The sequence below is a fragment of the Physella acuta genome, unplaced genomic scaffold, assembly GCF_028476545.2.
Source record: "Physella acuta isolate Inbredline_101_S28 unplaced genomic scaffold, ASM2847654v3 ptg000308l, whole genome shotgun sequence".
In the NCBI taxonomy this organism is placed as follows: Eukaryota; Metazoa; Mollusca; class Gastropoda; family Physidae; genus Physella; species Physella acuta.
Genome location: NW_026731827.1, coordinates 714963 through 731017, shown reverse-complemented (window position 1 = coordinate 731017; position 16055 = coordinate 714963). Strand labels below are relative to the sequence as shown.

Here is a 16055-nt window from a genome sequence, read left to right as displayed (position 1 = left end):
AGCCAACACGATGATATACTATTTAGAATCTACTATTATAAAAGACAAAGCAGACAGTTTATCAATACTACAGAGTTTGCCCATTTTGGCAGTTTATAACCAACACCTGGTTAATACAGTTAAACGCAAAGTTAGATCTTGTAAAAATGTTGATCTGAATTTTGTTTCGAAAGAACTAAAACATTTATTTGACTGGAAATTTTTCAAACATCATCAGAAACAAAAAGAATATTCGATTTTCCCTATGACATTTAAAGATTCTATGACAAGACTAGCTTCATTCCGTTATGTAAAACAAGACAATGTTTTTTTCTCAAAGTTAGCTGACGCTGGGTTCTATTATTCTAACACTGAAGTTATATGTCATGGATGTGGAAATCGTAAGCCAATATCAAGCATCGTTTCTGACCCAGATGGCAGCGATTACCATTTGGATGGCTGTTCTTTTAGTAGAACCGATGCAGTATCGACTCTAGTAACAGAACCAACACAAGTTGGGCCTGTGGACAACGATTCCAGTGCTGATCATAGAGACTGTGGCGGTGCTTTTGCTAGACCAGATGTCCGAGTGTACACTGTACCCATGGGTCACCCAGCTAACCCGGCGTACATCACGCTACAGAAGAGACTGGAGAGCTTCAGACAATGGCCCGCAGACCACATACATAGCCCTGCGTCTTTAGCCAGATCAGGATTTTACTATGCAGGTAACATAAGGGAGGAGATTTGTTTTCCGTGACTTTAAATTAAGATATAAAAAACACTAGGAAACCGTATATAACCTACTATAGCATCATTTACTTAGTTCAGTTTAAGTCAATATATTTATAATTGACTAACAATATCTTGTACAAAATATATATATTTCAAAATATTGCACTGTTACAGTTAAAATACGCATTCTAGATATTTACTCTACACTTTATGACGCTAAATGCAAATTTTATATGACGTGTATCTATTTAAAGCAAAATATTTTTAAAATAAAAATATATTCATAGATTTAAAATTTAAATTTGAAAATTTTTTTTTGACAAAATAAAGTAAGCCAAAATACCTATATTAATATGTACAACCTTTTGCTAATATTACATTGGATCTGTCGTAGGTTATTCCGATTGTGTTCGATGTTTTTACTGTGGACTTGGTCTCAAGTCATGGAAACCAGGAGATGACATTGTAGATCAGCATCAAAAGTTTCGGCCCTCCTGTCATTTTCTGTTACGTCAGACTGGTCAGCAGCAATCTCATGGTAGGTTACTCAATCATTTTATTAAATTAAAGATACGCTAGTTAGGTAATTGTATTTTTATGGCAAATGTACGCAGTGATGTACGCAAATGAAAGGAATTTAACGGCAGCTAATTATATTTTGTTCTTTTTTGTTTTATAGCAAACACTAGCAACATAGAGTCTCTACACACTACACCTGGTAACTCTGATACAAGTGACCAGCCCCAACACACTAGCCCAGGTAACTCTGATACAAGTGACCAGTCCCAACACACTACACCAGGTAACTCTTATACAAGTGACCAGCCCCAACACACTACACCAGGTAACTTTGATACAAGTGACCAGCCCCAACACACAAGCCCAGGTAACTCTGATACAAGTGACCAGTCCCAACACACTACACCAGGTAACTCTTATACAAGTGACCAGCCCCAACACACTACACCAGGTAACTCTGATACAAGTGACCAGCCCCAACACACTACACCAGGTAACTCTGATACAAGTGACCAGCCCCAACACACTACACCAGGTAACTCTGATACAAGTGACCAGCCCCAACACACTACACTCTCTACACCAGGTAACTCTGATACAAGTGACCAGCCCCAACACACTACACCAGGTAACTCTGATACAAGTGACCAGCCCCAACACACTACACCAGGTAACTCTGATACAAGTGACCAGTCCCAACACACTAGCCCAGGTAACTCTAATACAAGTGACCAGTCCCAACACACTACACCAGGTAACTCTGATACAAGTGACCAGCCCCAACACACTAGCCCAGGTAACTCTGATACAAGTGACCAGTCCCAACACACTACACCAGGTAACTCTGATACAAGTGACCAGCCCCAACACACAATAGCAGGTAACTCTGATACAAGTGACCAGCCCCAACACACAATAGCAGGTAACTCTGATACAAGTGACCAGCCCCAACACACTAGCCCAGGTAACTCTGATACAAGTGACCAGCCCCAATACACTACACCAGGTAACTCTGATACAAGTGACCAGCCCCAACACACTACACCAGGTAACTCTGATACAAGTGACCAGTCCCAACACACTAGCCCAGGTAACTCTGATACAAGTGACCAGCCCCAACACACTACACCAGGTAACTCTGATACAAGTGACCAGTCCCAACACACTACACCAGGTAACTCTGATACAAGTGACCAGCCCCAACACACTACACCAGGTAACTTTGATACAAGTGACCAGCCCCAATACACTACACCAGGTAACTCTGATACAAGTGACCAGTCCCAACACACTACACCAGGTAACTTTGATACAAGTGACCAGCCCCAACACACTACACCAGGTAACTCTGATACAAGTGACCAGCCCCAACACACTACACCAGGTAACTCTGATACAAGTGACCAGTCCCAACACACTACACCAGGTAACTTTGATACAAGTGACCAGCCCCAACACACTACACCAGGTAACTCTGATACAAGTGACCAGTCCCAACACACTAGCCCAGGTAACTTTGATACAAGTGACCAGCCCCAACACACTACACCAGGTAACTCTGATACAAGTGACCAGCCCCAACACACTACACCAGGTAACTTTGATACAAGTGACCAGCCCCAACACACTACACCAGGTAACTGATACAAGTGACCAGCCCCAACACACTAGCCCAGGTAACTCTGATACAAGTGACCAGCCCCAACACACTACACTCTCTACACCAGGTAACTCTGATACAAGTGACCAGCCCCAACACACTACACCAGGTAACTGATACAAGTGACCAGCCCCAACACACTACACCAGGTAACTCTGATACAAGTGACCAGCCCCAACACACTACACCAGGTAACTCTGATACAAGGGGCCAGTCCCAACACACTACACTGTCTACACCAGGTAACTCTGATACAAGTGACCAGCCCCAACACACTACCCCAGGTAACTCTGATACAAGTTACAAATTAAGTTAATCATTATTTTATTTCACTTATTTTAAATAAAATGAATCTTATATTTCTTCACAGTTATACAGAAAGAATACACAAACAATGCTAAAGTCACATTGCTTAAGAAAGAGAACGATGTCCTACGGAGCCAGTTGAAGTGTAAAGTGTGCAATACGGCCAACATCAAAGACCTGTTCCTGCCGTGTGGTGATCTTTACGCTTGTGGCGACTGTTCTAAGTCTCTGACACATTGTCCGGCCTGTAACAAACAGATTCTGGCCACTGTCACGACGTTTTTTACATAACTTTGCGACTAATTTTACAATAAAAATGAGCAATATAGAAATTATTAGAAAATAACATATTTGTATGTTCAGTTAATGTACATTGATATAGAATTGTCACTGAATTTAAATTAAATATTGTAAGAAAATTTTTTAAAAATAATTTTACATTTATGTACAGTAGGCCACTATTTATATACAGTAATGTTTTTTAATAGGCCCCTTTATTATTATCTACAATCTTCACCAATTCGAGAATAGGTTTTTTTCAGAAAAATAAATATATTTTCTGTACTAACATTTTATTGAACAAACATTTAAAACCTACAATATTTTAACTTGTTTTATATAAAGATAAATAACCTTGCAAGAGTGTAAACGTTTTTTTTTTAATAAACTTATAAACTATCAGCAAAAAAAAGAGAAAATTATAAGTTCTTATTTATGTATAAACAAAGTAAACTATCGATAATAAACAAAGCAGATTATAATTGAAGCTTATTTCCATTTTACAGTAAACTAAAATTTTAAGATTTAGACACATTATAAATATTTTAATAAATATTAAACATGTTAGGTGTTATTTTTCGATGAGTTTAGAGTATTTAAAAAGTGGCATTCTAAATCATATTTCAATATTTTCTAGTAGGCTGAAAATCCAATGTTGTTGTAGGGAGTAGAAGTAGAAAATAGAAATACATTACATTTTTTTTACATGTAAAACTTCTTATTTACTTTTGTGGTCTTTGTCTAAAATTATTTAGGATAAATACAATATAAATGAATAACTATTCTTCTAATAAATTGTGACGCTGGTTCTGCAAACGCTATTTGTTTTAGTATTTCATGTTTTTTTCTTTAGTAATTCTGTGTTTATAAAAACAATGTCTAGTAAATTGTAAAATCAGTCCATAAACCGTTCTTAAAATATTTAATACAGGTATTAAAATTATAATTTTCCCATTGTCTAGCTGATATTATACATGTTTTAAAAATAATTTTGTGCGAAGTGTTGTTTGTTAGATTAAAAGTTGCGATTTTAATAACTACTGCCAGTAACTAGTTTTGTTTTTAGCTAGAAGAATAAGTTAATAAAAAACTTGATCATGCTATCCATTAGCACTGATCGGATATCATGGTAAGAAAAGAGATGCCCCCCCCTACTCTCCACCAATTACCCCCCCCCCCCCCCCACACACACACACAAACACACACACACACAAACACACAAGCACACTTCACCAAACAATTTATTAAACAGATTTTGGCTTGATTGACATCACCCAGGGCAAATACAAAAAAAGGTTGACTTTTTCAATTTAGACCTTTTTTTTTAAACGACCTTCTTTGTCCTATTTTTAATCATTGGGTTTTTCGCATTTTTTTAGTTTAATTCGTTAATTTTTAAATGTGTTTTTTGCTTACGTAATTTTTATTAAATATCGGAAATTCCCCATTTGCTTCGCTATTTTCTGCGAAACAAGAATGACTCAACAGTTAAAAACGAAAGAAATTTTAGTTAACTCATAGATCTACTAATTCCTCTAAAATTCTTAAACTAATTTACTACTTTCAGATTTTCAGATTATTTACCTAAGTTTACAAACTCATTAAGGTAGGTCAAATTTTGTTTGATAATACGTTTGAGAACAAAATGCTCAAATTTTAGAAATCAGGTGATTGCTTATTTATTTTTAGCTTAGATCATCTTGCAAAAATTTTAGCTGAACCTCTATAGTGGCTTAAGTAGTAGTGTGTGCAAATTGAACGAAATTGATGACAAATTAAAATTAATGATCCTCGACTATAGAATGGAAGAGTGGTTCCAAAAGTGGTTCCACTTTGTGTTGCCAGAAAGCATATTTTTGAACCAAAATTGAATATTTTAAAACATTTGTGAAATAAGTAAATAGTCACTTCCGGTTTTACTAAGGCTAAAAATATTTAAACACAAAATTACTAATAATATAATAGTAATTTACAAAACATTTTAATTTGGATTAGTATAGTCATGGTGTTGTGGTGAAAGGGGATGTTATATTATTTAATATAAATAACTACTAGGCTATATTCCAGGGGTCGCCAAACTACGGCCCGCGGGCCGGATGCGGCCCGCGAGGACCTCTCATCCGGCCCGCGGAGATATTTTTGTCCACGGAAGAAAAGTTTCTTGGTGATTTCTGAGGAACTTTGCTCAGAAAAATCACGGCATGCCTAGAAACAAAGTGGCCCCCAACTGAAATTTGATAGTTAATGTGGCCCTCGGACTAAAAAGTTTGGAGACCCCTGCTATATTCCTTTGTAATAATAAGTAAAGCGTAATTAATATCAACATTTTAATATAGGCCTAATCAATCTATATCGACCTCTGACTATGGGGTCATCTATTAACGATGTCACAACGATGCCAGACATCCCCCTTCCCCAAAAAAGTAAACCTAAGCCCCCCCCCCCCCCCCCCCATCCCCCGCTATTGCAGCGATTTTCATAAAATATTTAGACCTATGTGCTTTTCCAGCATTCAATGTAGGCCTATTGATTAATTATTTTATAACAATTTATAAAGCAACTTTTAATAATGCAAATAAAGGCTTAGATGAGTGTTTGTTGAACATTGAAAAGTGTCATCTTACTTTCTGAACCCCCTCCCGCCCTTGACACAAAGGTCCAAATCTCCCACACCACTACAGCATTTTGCTATTATTTATAGGATATTCATTGATTAGTCATACAAACCCAATTACATTTGTTGCTGTGATGGTATCTTTGTCATTACAATTATTAAATAGTTTATCTTAACTCAACATTTCCCCTAAGCTCATTTGTTATAGCTGCCTATCCTTATAGAAAACATCTTTTCCTCAAATATCTGGAATGCATCTGATCAGCAAGTCTTTTTCTTTTGTAATATATTAACAATTACAACATGTTCATAAACTTGCTCGGCCAAAAACAACACATTACCAGGAAACATGCAGTGATTATAGTTTGTTGTATTTGTGGTTGATGGTTAGTTATCAGCCATGCTTCACTAAGCCTGGTCTACATTTATATGCTGGTATGGCTAGAATTGACAAAACCCATGTTCTTGATTCTTCCCTTATCAATATGTTTTACATCTATGATATATATATGCAAATGTAAGGCTTAGAGTGGGACTACATATTTGTGAACACATTTGCTAAAGCAAAAGTTCTTGAGTTGAAATTTTAATCTTTTAGGTTGTCTCTGATTCAAATTCAAAACAGCTTTAACTTTAACTGGTACCTGACTGGTTATAGATAGTAAAACTTAGTAAAAGCTGTTTGACATTTTGCTGACCATAAAATTTATTAATATGGAGAGGCAACAAAACTAGGTGAAATCTACTTCAGCACCATATTCTTAAAAATTATTTATAGTTCGCCAGTTTAAGTTAATTATTGAATTAAGGTAGCAATAATTAGTTTCAGCTTACACCAGCACACACACAACCAGTGCTGAAAAAAAAATAAACATAACAAAGTTTATGATTTTCTTTTTTTAATTACCATATTCATTCAGAACTAACATAATAAAAAAATAGTTGTTCAATATGAACAAGTTTTCTTGGGTCCAACATGTATCCTTGGATCAGTTTTTAAATTGAGCTTCATCTTAACTATTGTCTTCTCTGTATGCTGTTGTATGATCCACAGTATCTAAAAAAACATAAATAAATTTCATAAACTGTTATATTAAACTCATTATGTTTACATACTTTCAACTCTTAATGTTATAAATAAAAATATTTGTCTGTCTTATAAAGATCATAGAGCAATGATGTGTATTTATGTATTGGATTGTATGGGCTATCTAACCATTACCATTCATTAAAAATATAGGTCTAATAGTTTACTTTTAATATTTTAATGTAAGGAGTTTGTCATTAAATACAATAGGCCTTCAAAAGAGTACAAAAGTCATGTATATATCATTAAAAAAAAAGAAAAAGGTATCAATAAAGATCTACTACTTATGTTTAGCCACCTCAGGAATTAGTTGAAAACTGATATTCAAACTAGGCTACTATAACTCTCATTAATTCATGCACATACTAGAATAAATATTAGGTTAATTATATTAATTTGATTAGTAAGTTAATCCATCTATGACAAGTGACACCTTTTGGCTTTATCAACTATTCTGCATTTTAAGTTCTAAAGATCACTACATAAAACTAAGAGTAGACTGAGTCATATATTAAGTTAATTTAGTAGAACTAAAATAAGACCGCTATTTACTAGTAAGCCTACTCATCTATTCAGTAATTTTTACTATTATTATTAGAGGCCTTAAATTACTGTTAGACTACTAATCTAGATTAAACTTTAAATTTTCGATATTATTTAATGTACTAGATTTAGTCTGTAACCTTTTATTAAGGCTACATGTAATTTTTACGGTTTAAAATTGTAGCCTTATTAAGCCTAGTTGTCTTTGTTTAACTTACATACTAATACTAAATACCTACCCTATCACAGGCCTACTAGACTACTACTACTAAGCTACTACATCTAAATCTACAGTCTAGATAGGCCTACTGAAACTAAAAGTAATATGACAACTGTAAAAATTAAGCATACTTTATTTTTTTTTTACAATACTATTTTAAGCCTATAGACCTACTGTTATTAAATATGAATCTATTAGTTATTAGACTAACATAAGTCATCATAAGTCTAATTAGTAATTACCTTTAACTAGGCCCTAATCATAATAACAATGTAATTGAAGTATTAGGACTGTCATCTGTACCATAGCCTAAATTATCCTAAATAAAATGTATTTTGTACAGATCTAGTAATTTAGTAAGTATTAACTATTAAAATTAAATTAATATAGAAATTATTGGCCTACTAAATAATTGATTCACTAATGTCATGATTTTGCAATTATGAGGTTGTGTGTATTATAATATACCTAGTAACTGTATAGAGTAACTATACTTACTAATACTACTACTATAGTAAATATATTTTAACTAGTAAAAGTGTATGTTTACTATATAAAATCCATCTCGTTCGGGGGGGGGGGGGGGTCGGTAGACTTTCTTCGGGGGGGGGGGGGGGCAGAGCCCCCCTGAAGAGATGCCTGGAAGAAACTCTGCCTCCTAACTAATTACTAAGGACTAAGATTAACTATTTACTATATGACTAGTCTCTAAAACTAGTCTATACCAGGGGCGGAACTACAGTGCCGCCAGACCCCGCATTGCGGGGGAGCCCGGGACGTTTAGGGGCCCGCAGCCGACCATAATCAATTTTTTTACAGTTAAAAAAAATAATGTTCTTTCATTTTTGACTTCATGGTTGTTTTGTAAAAAGAATACTGCAGCTGCGGTTGGATTATCTTTATTCTATAGACACCATCTCAAGTCCTCTTTCTCCTACAATCAAAATTTTGTCGGCAAAATTCTTTTGAAAATAAACCCATCGCGTGAAAGATACGCAATTGTTCAAACCACTTCCATGACTTATTTCCCTTTTTTAAATAGTCAAATATGTGTGCTCTTAAGCACCTTTTAATAAATTTGCACTAAACAAATTAAAAAGCAATTACTTCTCTTAATTATTATTTTTTTTTAAAATACATAATAAAGAATAACAAAGCATAAAAAGGAAATGCATTTAAAACTAATAATATAAAAAAACATAAAAATAAACATAAGGCGAGAAACCATTACACATACACAGCTTTCGTGCTTTATATTATTTCGACCGACGTACTCATGGAGGCATCATAGCAAACATGTTAAAACAGATATTTTCAAAACAGACTAATAGCAGTCAAACAAATGACCTGTTGTAACTTGTTTTTATTTTTTAAAATAAAAACTAAGTATTTTTAGTGATTTTTTAAAATTTCGAACAAGCCCGAAATGAGTATTCTGTGTTGGTATTATTGTATATATATATATATATATATATATATATATATATATATATATATATATATATATATATATATATATATGTATGTATATATGTATATATATATGGGGCCCAAAAAATTTCTTTGCGGGGTGGCCCTTTTTTTCTAGTTCCGCCACTGGTCTATACCAGCTACAGATTTATAATATAAACTATGGGACTAATTTATTTAACTTATCTATTATTACTATTAACTTAAAATACTTGAATTATTTAATATAGATTTTTATAAAATATATAACTTCTAGATCTAGACTAGAGTAGATCTCTACTCTACTTGACTTATACTTAATAGATCTACTGACGTACAATATAAAGTTACTTAACTAACTATAAGATCTATAGTGTAGATCTTGTTAGTATAGTATTAGTATTATTGAGTATTAAGTATTAAGTTTATAAATTAGAATAGATCTAGATCTAGTATTTTTATATTTAATAAATAATTAAACATATTAAAAAGCCGTAACATCCTAGATCTACTACTAGACTAGATCTAGATATCTATAGTATATAGTATAGAACATAGAAGTATAGATCTACTAGATCTAGATTCTAAACTAGATGTCTAGGTCTACTAGATCTAGATAATAGATTCTAGATCTAGAATAGATCTCTAGAGTACTCCTCCTGGTATCCTAGAATCTAGTACTAGATTCTCGTTTTTAAACTATCTAGTCTAGATAATCTAGATCTAGAAACTTATAGATTCTAGCTCTAGCTTACTGCTTAGAGCACTCCCAGAACATTTCAGAGTGAGTAGCCACTAGTCACAGGCCACAGGCCTAAAAAAAAACAATGAAACGTGCGTTAAAATCATTCGACAAAAACATTGGTCACAATAAGAATAATGTTAGATATTAGTAATCTGAGCATAACAGTCATATAAAAATAAGCCAATTATAATGAAAAGAGATACAAACGAATTTTAAAAGCCTGAATCGAACTGAAAATATTCCCTTGTTCGCCATTTTGTTTTCTTGGATCACCTTGTTCGTATTTATCATGGACAATAAATGTTATGACATTTATCGTTTTACTCTCCCTGGCCACTTCAGTTCAGTTCAAGGTGGGGTTGAGGGCGGTTTTATTAAATATTTAAATTTATACAATAATTTAAAATCATTTTCAACGGCTTATGTTCAATACAAAAATATGAAAATGTGTGTAAGCGATGGTTCCCAAACGGCTTTAATTTTTAAAAATTTAACTATAATTTTATCGCTTTCTATATTTTTTAATATAATTTTCTAAAAATTTAGTATGATTGCATAGACTTTTCCTTTCTATTCTTGCTTCTATTCATGCCGGTATGATTGTTAGATATAGTATAGAGAGCGAGCACTGCCTTAAAAATAATTTATGTTCCATTTGAGCAAAATATATTAAGTTCTAGTGTGCATTGTTAGCAAAATGGTGATTGTTATCAACAATATTGGTCAAAGACATGAAATAAAAGGGTTCCATGACAAATGATCTCAGGACAAATGACCTCAGACAATATCTCAGACAAAATATCTCACGGACAAAGGATCTCAGGACAAATGATCTCACGGACAAAAGATACTAGGATGAAATATATCAGGACTAATGATATCATGGACAAATGATCTCTGACAAAATATCTCACAGCTAAATTTTAATAGTATATACGATGTTTTTAGTAGATTTGAAAAAAAATTGACTGTCATATAGTTTTGTTTACCATGTTTAACATTGTTTATAAGCCGATATTATAATTGTATGAAATGTTGGCCGCATTAAATTGTCATATTGTACTAAACATTTTAAAATTGCGATGATGTTATGCGAATATTAAACAAAATTTTCGCTAGAGAGCGTAAATGGGCTTGCCAAACATGAAAAAATCCTACCACGTCAGGTGGACAAAACTAGATCAAAGTGAATGAAATAACAATAAAGACACACCTTCGTATCAAGGTGGCAGCCCTCTTTGATGTTAGAGACATGCCTCAAGGGAAAGACATCCACCCTCCATGGACAATACAACTAACATCTAAAGTCAATAGTTATGCGTCGGTTACACTTTAGTGATCAGGTGACAAACGCTTATTTAAACTACAGCGGTCATCGAGGAGCACAATTTGTCGTGGTGTGCATGCAAACAAAGCTTTAATAGTGGTGATTACTCAGCTATGGCCTCTTACATTACTTTGCAGAAAGGTTATAGGACATTCATTTCTGGTGAATTTATTTTTATAAAAGCCAGAAGTGGAGCAGCATGCAAAATAGGTTTGGAAATGATAAGTTAGAACCTGTCGAGCTAGAGTTCACACAATCTAAAGACGCAAATACATTTTTGAAAAAATATTTCGCGTGTTTTGAACCTTAATGTGTATAACTACCTTTGTTTTAGTCATTATCATTTATTATACCTCTCAAGTTAAAGGAGTAAGTTTGTTTTAGTTTATACTTTTTTTTTCAAATCGTATGCTATTATAAAGATTAAGTTTAATAAATCTTTTGATGTTTTGTTAAGTTTAAAGAATTCATTTTATTTACAATTATTATATGTAAGAATGTAAACAAAACCATAGAACAGTCAATTTAAAACTAAATACAATTCAACTAAAATCATCCTACACACTATTAAAAATTAGCTGTGAGATCATTTGTCTGAAATATTTTGTCTGAGATCATTTGTCCGTGTTATCATTTGTCCTGATATATTTTGTCCTAGTATCTTTTGTCCGTGAGATCATTTGTCCTTGAGATCATTTGTCCTGAGATCATTTGTCTGAGATCATTTGTCCTGTCACCAAGAAAATCATTTCTTGACTAGGAAAAGACTATTCAGAGATTGTTTTTGAGAAAAGAAATGACAAAATAATTATTGTATTAAATAAATCATTATAATTACAAATATTCATTCCTATAATTGCCTATTTTCAGGTCCGTGCTGATCAAGAATTTTGAAATGAATACTGTAAACAATTACAGCTTGAGTATGTTGTTTAGACTTTGTGCGACTTTTAGTGTTTTTGTAAATGGCAGACAATTCAGAAGATTTTGGCTTGGTTGGCATTAACATTATAGTGACCATGGTTCCTTCATGCAATTCGAGGATTACATCCCAGTCTTTACGAACGGCACGTACAGTTATATTATTTAATAGCTATTCTATGGACACCTTGCCATCACTATGTGATGCTGTGTCGCAGATTAAGTTAAGATATTCTTTTCTTCAGCTGATCAAGATTTAGCAGAGTTTATTTTTTGAGACGTAATTATTCTTCTATTGAGGAGCTACCCTGTTAGTTCCAGCACTCTACCTTGACAGAATGTCAAAGACACCTGTGCATAGTTATTTTTCCCAGTTAATGGAGTCGCAAGGACGGCTGGCATCTTTTAGGCCATTGCTAAATGACAACCTCCCCCTTGGGCAGGTCTTCTACTGTCAGCTGGCCGAAGCGGGCTTTACGTGCGTTGGCAAGAAGTCAGTATCGTGTGTGGGTTGTCGCAACAAGCACCGCATCAATAAGTTGAATGACGACCCAAGGTCTGTCAGTTATCACTGTCGAAGCTGCAGGTTTGCAAACAGAGACCATGTCGAGGCTGATCAAAGCGAGGCAAGAGAGGGAGGGGAGGCTAGAGAAACTGATGGAGCGGTTGATTGCAGGAATCAGTGGAAAACGCATTTGTTTTCACTTCTCGATGAGACTACGACACATGGTAAGAGCAAAAATGTATAATTAGAAATCGTTTACAAGCAAACGTATTTTTAGTTTATTTATCCGATAGCAGGATAGGGTCAATGTAAATTAATGCAATGACACAATTATTTACGGAATTAGGTTTTGAATGAATTTTTTTCTTAAAAAATGTGTGATCATATTGCTTTTGGCACATTTAAAGCATATGTCGAAGGAAATTTCGTTTAAATAATTTTTATTGACCCAAACAGATAATGGTACTTATAAGTACCGTCAGGAATGTAGGACATTTTTTTCAAAAAATTTTTTTTTACAAAACAGGAACAAAAGATACAATTTATTAACTAATAACATGGCAATCATTATAACAATCGTTTTTTTTTAAAATTTTCACACATAAATACAAAACAAAAGTGTATTTAGGGTACGATTTTTACTGGATTTTCTATCGGAACACATCTTAGACCTTAAACACATCAAACGTTGCCGACATTTCATGCTCCCTCATTGTTGTCTGTGGTCTTTCTGGTGTAGCAACGGTTGCCGGACTGAACATGCTTTTGCTGGAAGCTTTCAAAAGCTTTTACAATGAGCTGCATAAACAAACAAAAGCCATCTCATTCAGTACACAACTACTAGTAATACTAGTATAATTGTAGCTTACTAGAATGTTATAAAAAGTCTACACTGCAGTGTAAAGTTCATCAATAGAATTGAGCTCAATGTGTTTAGGATGGCCTACTGTTTTCTGTTTACTGATTACAATTTACCATATAGATCTATACTATATGCAGAAGTATGGACTATTACTAGTCTACAGGTATACATTACGTAAATGCTAGTTATTGTAGACAAGACAATTTATTGCAGTAATTATAGCTAACAAATTAAATCTTACTACTAGTTGAAACATAAGGCTAGCAACCTTATCTCGTAAAAAAAATATACCGCTACAGAAACTGCAAGCACACAAATCCAACACCAACTTATGTGTGGTTGCAGCCCTTTGCTCCCCAGGGGCCACAAAGGAATGATGATGATGACTAGAACTAGGCTTTGGTGTACAAACGAAGTATACTAAACCCAGTAAAAGAGCCTGTACACGCTACCTATATTCTTGTTATTCTTTTAATACTAGAATTCAACATGTAATTACAATGTTTCTTAGGTAAACCATATGTTAACCTTCTTATAAATGTGTAAATATCATTTTTTGAGTACATTTCGATAATTAATTATCAAAATAATATTTATGTCACTCCACATCGAAAATCTGCCATTTCCTAGAAATCCTAAAAAAATGACCGTGTGCCCTGACGGTACTTATAAGTCCACTTGTAAACATCGATCTAATACAAAGACAATTTGATTAAAATTGTATAACTAGAAGCTAAACGCGTTTGCCTGACTATTGAAGGTGCCAATAAAAATGTTTATTTGGGGTTGAAAACTTGAAAAATAAAGAACGTGTGTGAGAACTGTACAGAACAATTGTAAACTACCGATACAGCAAGACATTGAAAATGGCGCCACATCAGAAATTTTCACCGATCTCTCCAACTACCGGCGACTCAGGGGAGATAATACTACTAATTACATCAATAATTTTTAAAATTCGTATTAAATTAAAAATAATACAGGCACTTAATTAAAGTGGTACTTATAAGTACCGTCAGTAGATAAAGGGTTCAATTGTATGTAATTAGTTTTTAAAAAAAATTCAGTTTCCCTTGTATACAAAGTACTTCTAATTTACTATGTTATTACAAGTTTACACTACATTATTTAATAATACAAGTCTACTTTATTTTACATCTAATATAGAATCTACCAATGTCTACCATTTGTTAACAGTTGATGGTATTTTAATTATTCATATTTTATATTTTAACACAATCTAATTTTTTTTAAATGTAATCGAGCCCACAACTTAAAACTTATCAATAATTTAACAGACGAAGAAAGCGACGAAGAAGATGCTGACGCCATCTACTACAGCCGCTACTTGACTCGTCTTGAGAGTTTACAAAGCTGGAACTCTCCTCCACAAATACAACCACATTTGCTAGCAAGTTACGGATTGTACTACCGAGGTAATTTAAACGATGCACCAGTCTAACGAACAAATAGAGTGTTATCACTGCAGATTAGATTAGAATATGCATATTATGAGCATATACTTTTCTTGAATGTATGATTGTGCATGTTTGACTGCACGTTAGCCTGTAAAGATGATGCTAAAGTCCTAATTTATTTTAGGAAGTGTTATTAAGAAAGAAACGTCTTGATATTCCATCTGCACTAAAAGTTGTTAAAAAATTTAAAAAACATTATGTTTTGATTATTACAGGAATCCGTAATGCTATCCAGTGTTACAAATGTAAGTGGATTTACAATATCACTGATGAGTCTACGGATGTGATCATCAATAAACACATCAGATATGATTTACACTGCACTACTGCGACACACGGTGATAGTTTTACTGCAAGTGTAAGCATGGAAGACTTTTCCTGAAGTGGTTACTCTGATGCGTAATTTCAATAGCAGCGAAAAGAGCTGTATACACGTATCGGTGTATAGTGTCAGATATTCATCAAACAATGACACACACAGATTAAAATAGCTCTTTTGTTTCTTAAATTAACATTATTAAATGTATCAAATTTTTAGAATTGCCACCATGTTTTTTTTACTTTTTTCTATTATAGTATTAATTTGAAACACAAACACCATATATATACATAAGGGGTCATCCATAAATGACGTCACGCTTTTTTTACCTCCCCTCCCCTCCGTCAAACGTCGCCACAAAAAGCCATACCCCCCCCCCTAAAATGACGTCACACCTCACCCTACAAGCCCCCTCAAAATTGCAGTTGAATTTTTAAACATCTATATTTTTCCAAAATCTTTTCTGAAATCTGCAAAAATAGAGTATTTTGATCAATTGTTATTACA

The 16055-nt window shown here is 33.7% G+C and overlaps 2 protein-coding genes across 2 annotated transcripts; both read left to right on the top strand.

The window, feature by feature from the left end:
- Positions 1-244: 244 nt before the first annotated feature.
- Positions 245-3599, top strand: LOC131940107 (putative inhibitor of apoptosis). Its single transcript, XM_059298684.1, has 3 exons — positions 245-707; positions 1109-1252; positions 3264-3599. The coding sequence occupies exons 1-3, from the start codon at positions 245-247 to the stop codon at positions 3488-3490; spliced, it is 834 nt and encodes a 277-aa protein (XP_059154667.1). The 3' UTR covers positions 3491-3599.
- A 1301-nt stretch (positions 3600-4900) lies between these two features.
- On the top strand, positions 4901-15611 carry LOC131940104 (E3 ubiquitin-protein ligase XIAP-like). Its single transcript, XM_059298683.1, has 4 exons — positions 4901-5084; positions 12334-13113; positions 15050-15187; positions 15445-15611. The coding sequence occupies exons 2-4, from the start codon at positions 12723-12725 to the stop codon at positions 15609-15611; spliced, it is 696 nt and encodes a 231-aa protein (XP_059154666.1). The 5' UTR covers positions 4901-5084; positions 12334-12722.
- Positions 15612-16055: the final 444 nt, after the last annotated feature.

Coding starts and splice junctions, on each gene's coding strand:
- LOC131940107 (XM_059298684.1), top strand. CDS start 245: ATGACATTTAAAGATTCTATGACAAGACTAGCTTCATTCCGTTATGTA. Junction 708..1,108: donor ATCAGGATTTTACTATGCAG/GTAACATAAGGG, acceptor GATCTGTCGTAG/GTTATTCCGATTGTGTTCGA. Junction 1,253..3,263: donor TGGTCAGCAGCAATCTCATG/GTAGGTTACTCA, acceptor ATTTCTTCACAG/TTATACAGAAAGAATACACA.
- LOC131940104 (XM_059298683.1), top strand. CDS start 12,723: ATGTCAAAGACACCTGTGCATAGTTATTTTTCCCAGTTAATGGAGTCG. Junction 13,114..15,049: donor CGATGAGACTACGACACATG/GTAAGAGCAAAA, acceptor ATAATTTAACAG/ACGAAGAAAGCGACGAAGAA. Junction 15,188..15,444: donor TTACGGATTGTACTACCGAG/GTAATTTAAACG, acceptor TGATTATTACAG/GAATCCGTAATGCTATCCAG.